General features: G+C 33.9%; 1 protein-coding gene across 13 annotated transcripts in view; it reads right to left on the reverse strand.

Annotated features, from left to right (window-relative positions):
- LOC107613184 (dihydroorotase, mitochondrial) overlaps nucleotides 2142-8242 on the reverse strand; it is a 16343-nt gene continuing 10242 nt past the window's right edge. The window contains exons 1-9 of one of the 13 annotated variants that reach the window (XM_016315056.2): nucleotides 7674-8014; nucleotides 6653-6719; nucleotides 6116-6261; nucleotides 5759-5940; nucleotides 4481-4617; nucleotides 3925-4090; nucleotides 3720-3836; nucleotides 3117-3277; nucleotides 2142-2713 (exon numbers count right to left, since the gene is read on the reverse strand). In XM_016315056.2, coding sequence (XP_016170542.1) covers nucleotides 2519-2713; nucleotides 3117-3277; nucleotides 3720-3836; nucleotides 3925-4090; nucleotides 4481-4617; nucleotides 5759-5940; nucleotides 6116-6261; nucleotides 6653-6682 — 1134 coding nt within the window. In that variant the 5' untranslated portion in view covers nucleotides 6683-6719; nucleotides 7674-8014 and the 3' untranslated portion in view covers nucleotides 2142-2518. The other 12 variants (XM_021109730.1, XM_016315061.2, XM_021109734.1 and 9 more) reach the window with 12 other exon arrangements.

The following is an 8242-nucleotide window of genomic DNA, read 5'->3' on the forward strand; positions in this document are numbered from 1 at the left end:
GGAGGAAGCAGTGGCTAGCCACCACGTGCTCCAGGTTGAGACTCGAAACTCTTTTGACCCTATATCGTCAGGGTGGCCTGGCACTGTGAAAGTCCTGGATGAGCTCACCCTGATAAATATTCACCAGTGAGGGTGATGGATATGGATCATGATTATGATCACGATTTGTTGAGTATAACTCGAGTTGGGGAGACACGACAGAGGGACAGTCCAATGGTTAGCTACCAGGACTTGTCGGGTTGGCTCTATAACCGACAGGTGATATCATCAGCCACTAGGGACAGGCATTCATCATATGCATACTATATGAATTGTTTGAGATTGCCTATTTGACTGCATATTACTTGCTAATTGTCTAAATGCCTTATCTGTTCCTATTTGTATATCTCTTGTTTGATTTAGCTGTGTTTGCTACATTATACTCCTGTTGGTGGTTGGGAGGTCTGAAGGAATTGGAAAGGGAAGTATTAGTTAGACTGAAGGATCTTTAGTCAGTTGCCACTTATGGTTTAGCTTGTTTATAAGCTTTGATATTATCTGGAGGAAGTCCTAGGATTGCCTTCGGCTTTCCTCTATTATTATATGTTATATATGGGGAACNNNAATTTTTTTTTTAATTAAATATAAGTATAAACATTGGATGACTATTTGATAACTGAAAGAATTCTATATTTAATAAAAAAAACAAGTTATCTGATTATTGCTTGTTATATAGTGGTCCCAGCTATATAGCAACCTGCACTATAGTTCAAGATTTGTTTTGTTGCTATATCACCGGCAACAAATGCGCTATAGTGTTCTTCCTTAATTGCGCAATTTTTGAATGCGTTATAGTATTTGACTGCGAAATAAAAAAATAATATCTAAAACGGTAAAAAAAATTGAATTTTAACTAAAAACGTAAATATAATTTTTTTATTTGTTTAAGAAAACCCTTTTAAAAACTAGCTTTTATAAGTTAATTTTCAAAAATAAAAATTTTACTAAATCAAGCCAAAATTGGAAACCAATTTTATGCACCTGTAATGATAACATAGCAGATGATATATGGACAAATTATATTGCATCATCGTGGGCAAATAAAATTGTGGCATGTTGCATCATCGTCACCATATCACGTGTTACTGAGTGGTTCGTTTTCACATTATTACATGTGGTCAAACCATGTGACACATATCACTAAAGATTCATATTTACAAGCCCATCACCAAGTCGTTAATGGAATGTAGGTCAGAAAATAATATGATATACTTATCAATTTCATAGACGTAATTGGTACAATTAAGATCTAAATAATTATTTTAGCACACACACTCAATCTCAAGAATTATTTTAGAATTTAACTCAAAAAAATATATTTTACACATGATATTTTAAAAAAATAACTCCACCTATGCACATAGTCATCCTAACCCAAATAAAGGAATAGATTCAATTAGACCCTCAACAACTCATTTTTATGACAGATCAATTAAAACTAGGTCGATGTCTAAAAACAACACCTTGTATGACTCAAATCTGCATCAATGTCATGATGTATTGCAAAATGGCTTATTTGAGAGGAAAAAATAAACCCACTATGATTTTGCAACACCCTATTCCAAAAGAAATTTTCATGAAATAAAAATGCTATTTTTACACTAAAATTAAGTACCAAAATTAATCACCATTTATTTGTATATAAATACATGTGTTGTATAACTTATTTTCAACATGTATTTTATATTCTAACATGTATTTTATACTAATGACAAATTTTGGTTGCTGATTTTAGTTTACGCATAGCATAGTCATTCATGAAAATAGGACATTCCACAATATTCTCCCGGGGAAATTGCAAATTGTTGTGCAACTTGTTAAAGCAAGAGCTTTGCAAAATAGTATCTGTTGCGTAATTATGCAACTTTTCCAACTCTTTCGTATGTCTAGAAATATTTTATTTTTTTATATTTATTAAATAAAAAAGAGATAAAATTTTAGCCGACTATTTCATAATACAAGCCAACAAATTAAAAATTAAAGACGGACCAAAAATTTTCAAGGGACCAAGTATGCATTTAAACAAGAAACATAAAATGGTATGAGTGGCCATAGTTTCATTTGCAAGTTATAACACATAAGTAACACATAAATACACCTCGTAAAAGGGCTGTTGAATATAATATGTTATAGTTATTATGTAAGATGCCATTGGAACATATCATCTAATTCAAGAGTTAATGATAGCAAGACGAGCATTTGCACATTAAGAGCAAAACTTAAGGGTGCAAAAAACGAATAAAGAGAACCAATTATGTAACTTGTAGTCTTGTAAGAACAGTCACCTTGCAGTGCAGACAAACCCCTTGGTCTAAACAGTGCATGAATCATGAATATATTTCTTAAAAGTTAGCAATTTATTTTATTATGCCAAAATAATGTACACTTTCCACTTAAAGTGTCAATTGTTCCCGGCTCGTTAAGGATTTTCTCTGGAAAAAATATACTTGTGATTTTGGTCAAAAAGGAAGAATGCTAGTCAATTAAGGGATACCTCCCATTCAAGGGTTTTGCCTGCAAACATGGGAACGATGTCTCCGAACGGAAAAGATAACAGTTCAGGTACTTTCCATGGAGCCTTCTTTAGAGTAAGCTTTGACTTGTTTCTGGGTAAGCCATAGAAGTCAGACCCATTAAAGCTTGTAAAGGCCTCCAACTTATTCAGTGCACCAGCCTGCGACATGTAAAAAGTAACTTCAAGATAGTATAAAAATTAACATGCTTTCATAGGCAAGGTAGCATGTAAAGTGTGGGCTTTTTCATTTACATCTCATGGAAAAACAAGATTAATGCACGAGTCATGCATGCATATGAATTCATGATAGTACTAAAATTATATGTATGTCTATTGATATTCACTGCAAAATATAAAAGGATATTTGGAAATTTCGCATAAGGAGAAAACCTAGAAGTGAAATTTTGGAATTTTACTCAGCAAAACTAGTTTGCAAATCTTTTGAAACTTGAAAGTGACATATTGGTCTCGGAAAACACAAATTGCTAAAATGAAAAATGAAAAGGTGTACCCTAATAATTGTTAAAGAAATATAAGTAGACATAAAAATGAAAGTCTGCACCTCCTCAAAGACTTTGGCATAGACTGATAGAGCAACAGGAGCATTGAATATGCCAGCACATCCACAAGCGCATTCCTTTTTACGCTTTTCATGTGGAGCACTATCAGTTCCGAGAAAAAATCTCTTACTTCCGCTAGTGACAGCCGAAACAATAGCCTGTCCTATGGAGAGTAAAAAAAAAGAGTTCAAGGTAAGATAATATGGTTTTGAATTAGAAATTAATTTAATAATAATTAAAATGATTAACAAGTTCGCAACAGATATTTCAAGCTAATTATGTATGAGTCTGTTCAATAGACTCCATAACTCTTCAATAAGACTTCTCTTTACAGCAAAGCTATAAGTTTCGCCTTCAAAATGTAAATTGATGTTGGAAGGCCATTCCAGGCTAGCAGCCACAAAAAGCCAATATTTTCTAATTGTAGGAATAACATCAAATCTGATCAATGAAAAACTGAGATGTTCGCTAAATATAATACAAGCAAACCATGGATTCATTTATGACCTTAAAAAATTACTTCAATTTCATAACCATGAGAACTGACGTAACATGTAAAGTTGTTACAAATCTATACATTAAGGGGAACAAATAAAGCTACATACTATGGATCTCTCTTTTGAGAACTGGAAGACAGTAATTGTGAGGCTGCAAACCACCTTGGAACAAAGCATTGCGATTAAGGATAAGATGCTGAGGTGTAACAGTTGCACCTACAGAACCTGGAAAGGAAAACCATACATTAGTAAAATTTTAGAACATCACAGCATAATGATGAGAAAGCTCTTTCGAGATATCGAAATAAGGTACCCTCTTTGCAAGACATAACAAACTTGACAGCATCCATGGTAGTAATATGCTCCATTACAATCTTAAGTTGTGGAAGCTTTTGAACCAAAGGCTCTAAAATTGTTTCAATATAAACCTTTTCCCGGTCAAAAATATCAACATTTGGACTTGTAACTTCTCCATGAACCTGTCACATACACTGATTTGCAAATAAGAAAGTACAAACACGAACTTTCAATTTTATGTACATTATAGACAATAGACAAATCAACATGCAAAAAGAGAGTAAAACACTATTGGGCAAGCCAAGCACAACGTAGACAACAGTTAAAGTCTTCAAGTATTTGCACACAATTTTAGAGGGGCATATTGTGATATTGGCGTCAAATATAATAAATTCCATTGGAAAAGGTGTATTATAATTCAGACATGGTGTGATTAGTCATAAGAATAATGACATTGTAGCTGAAATTGAATCACTATCTACAATTGGGGCAAGCATGTCATCTAAAAGCACGTAATGAATTGTTATTCATCAACTCACATACACACACATATAGAGAGGGAAAATACGTACCAGTAATGGTAAATCTTGCTCAACCATTTCCTCAAGAACAGGAAAGCATTTTCCAAAAAGATCTGTAACACCATCTTGAGAATTTGTGGTAGCACCAGCAGGATACAACTTCACACCATAAACAGCTCCACTCTTTTCTTCCAAATACAATTAGCATAAATAATGTACTATAGTCAGAAGAATCAAGCTAACGTTGAATAAGTATAGAGAATAGCATGAAATTAGACAATCAAACCATTGATTTCCATGTGAACGACAAAAATTTTATACTTTTTATATCAAGTAGTTGTGTACACAAACATTAAGCTAGATCCTTTGCTCCATTGGACAAAGCTGAAAGCCTCCACTATGCATAAGAAAAGGGCAATAAATGGCATGGTCATCAAGAAATTGTTGTCGTCTAAAGAAAGAGAAAAGAAAAAAAAAAGGCTCAAACTCATGATTACCGAAGTCTACTCCAAGCAACATTGGCCCCAGAGTAGAGGAACCTGACTCAGGAGAAAGGAGTGAGAATAGTAGGGGGAAGAATTAGGGAGGACAGCAAGAAGCTAATAATGCCGTAATGCTGACTAGGAAGAGATGTGGGTTTATGAAGAAAATTGAGAGAAAAGACGCATGGTTCAATGAGTAAAAAATATGCTTGGAGCCAGTTAAGCAATTTCTAAGGAGGGTGGCTCCCATCTGCACAGGATATTTACTTGCTTTATAGCCTTTTAATATATTTTTCATACTTGCTTAAACACTAGTACTGTTTCTTAAGATCAATATTAAACTATGATATCAGATTATGTTAATTATGCGTAGAGGTTTCCTTAACTTCTATCCCATACTCTATCTGTTTTGACACTTACGGATCATATATAATTTGTTCCATAGCTACTAACTGGTTAAATATCTGCCAATGATTACATCTCAAATTTCACCTCATAAAAGTTATAATAAAATAGAAGTCACCCCTTCGTTATTACCATAAACTTCTTTATGTAGTGGCTAATTGTGTTTGATATAAGAAATGCTTGACAGCAAAGATAATATCATGTTAGCATGTCATGTAGCAACATGACACAGTTGGAAATATGAAATAGAACTGATAAGGTAAAAGGTAAAAGAAGTTAATTTTAACAAAATTCTTCTAGTAAAACATAATACCTTATACTAACAAAGACACATCAATTAAACATACTTACTATCTCCACCAACGCTTTTTTTATTACTTGAAATTGCATAGATAATTGGCAATATTTTGTTTAGATTCACATATAAACAAATTATACTCACTTGCACGTTTAATCTCATCAGGGCTTGTCATATCTGTTAAGTAAAGGGTCATCAAAGGAGTGAAGCTGCTATCTTTAGGCAATGCTTTCAGAATGGACTCCCTATAAGCCAAAGCAGCTGCAGTAGTAGTGATGGGTGGTTTCAAATTGGGCATCACTATTGCCCTTCCGAAATGCTTGGCACTGTAGAAGCAACATTTATTAATTAATATTCACTTCTGTTTCCTTTAAAAGCAGTTAGCACAGTCATAGCTAAATAATAATAGACCATGTCCAAGGCTCTTTAGGCATCCTACAAAAATAAACAGCAAGAAATGCATGGAGTTTAACAAGTCTTTTCTATTAGAAATCAAATTACCTGTGAGGGATGACACCTTCAAGTAGGTCACCATCACGGAGGTGAAGATGCCAATCGTCAGGTTGTGTAATACTGAGTTCCATCATTGTTTCTTTACAATTAAAGCACTTATGATTTTCGAACCTTTTGGAAGAGAATCTAAGTACCTTTCGTAGAAGGATAACAATTCAATTACTAGCAGAATCAGAAAGAAAAGAAGAGACTAATTCTTGATTTAATCATAAAATTTATTTAAACTTTAAAGAAATAAAATGAAAATCTAGTTCAATATGCTATATTTGTTGATGTTGAAGCTATGACTCACCATCTTCCCAAACATTCCACACTTATCCATGCAAAATGGCAACAAGTTCCATATGCAACACTTGTTGATGTTGATACCATGACTCCCCTTATCCCCAAACATTCTACACATTCCATGCAAAATAGCAGGAAAAATATCTTCCTTTTTTTTTGTAAACACGGAGAATGGGATTGAAGAAAATGCATGAAAATGGAAGACGAATAAAACTAAAATCAGAATATATATACACATACTTGGCAGGGAAGTGACAAAGTCTTTATCATTCCCCTTCCTAGTACCACTAAAGCATGAGCAAACTATCTGCACAAAGAAGAAACGTATCAAAATAGACAATATGTCACCATTAAATATATTAGGAGAAACAAGTTAAGCATAATAACAACTACATTTGTGATGAATAATTCAATGCATGTACGAATCTGTGATAAGAGTTTACATGAGCTTGCGGACTTGTGCATTTTTACGAGTATAATCTCAGTCTTAGATCAGTATAATAACAACTAGTGGTGTTCGATTTTTGGTTCGGTTTTTAGCGAAAAAATCATCCGATCCAATAATATAAAATTTGATCGGTTTAGTTTGGTTCGGTTTTTTATCTGAAGCCATCCAAACCAAACCAAACTAAACATAATTGGATTGGTTTGGTTCGGTTTTTTGGTTTTTAAATCATATATCACAATTTCTAACATAATTCAAAGTTAAACAAAGTTGCATTCATACTTTAAATACCCCATTAGAATTAATATACATTAGTCATATATCCTAATATTAGCATTCTTCTAAAATATGCCCAAGATATTCTAAGAAGCATTTGCTTCGCCTCAGAAAAAAAAGAAACTAACCAATGCAAGTGAAACAATGAAGGGAACCAAAAATATAATGTCAAAACCGAAAACTTTAACGGCTTTGTAACCATATTTTTTTCTATCTCTTCTTGCTGTTTTTCAGAAACTCAATATGCAAAAAGAGTAGAAACTCATATGTGATTAGATGTGCCAGAAGCAGTGAGTAGAAACTCATAGTTAAAAGTAACCGTTGTAAATAAATTTATGTTTTTAGCACAAATAATTAGAACAAAAAATCATAACCAGATAATTAGGAAAAAAATATCAGGACAAAAAATTAGAATTAATAATGAAAACAATAAGAAAACCAAAAACAACTAATCATAACAAAAAATCAGTTAAGAACCAACAATAATAACAGAACCATGAGAAGTGTAGAGATTTAGAAGACTCGAAATAGAACACTGACAGCGACAAGAAAATCAAGCAGGACCGCCAGCGACGCAACCAGTAGCAGCAGCAGCCAACAGAGCTTCTGGCAGAAGAAATCAAAGAGAGACGGAGAGATGCTGGACGGTGAGACGACAAAGACGACGGGGCCGAAACCGGAGAGACGACGAAGACGCTGGATGGAGACCACGACGGCACTGGGAAAGGAGCGACGCAGAACAAAATGCACGAGAGCGTTGTGGGCTGGATGGGGGCGCGACTGTGATGGAATCCGCCGCCCGCAAAGAGTGGTGAGCCTCTGGTGGGAGCGTGAGGAGTGTGATTAACCTGGAGAGTGGAGGTTGGAAAGTGCGGCACTGTAGAGTGTGATGTGTGTGTTAGGGTTAGGCTTTAGTGGGGGCAGAGGGCAGTGCAGTAGTGCTAGGCAAGGTTGTAAAATCCGAACTGGTCAACAAATCGGTTGAGTAACTGATTTAATAATTTAATAGTTTAATTAAAATTAAACCGTAGTTAAATTGGTTTAATTAAATATAAAATAAAATTAATAAAAATTAAATATATAATTTTAAATATTTAAAATTTTATATT

Source organism: Arachis ipaensis, chromosome B08 (genome assembly GCF_000816755.2).
Source record: "Arachis ipaensis cultivar K30076 chromosome B08, Araip1.1, whole genome shotgun sequence".
In the NCBI taxonomy this organism is placed as follows: domain Eukaryota; kingdom Viridiplantae; phylum Streptophyta; class Magnoliopsida; order Fabales; family Fabaceae; genus Arachis; species Arachis ipaensis.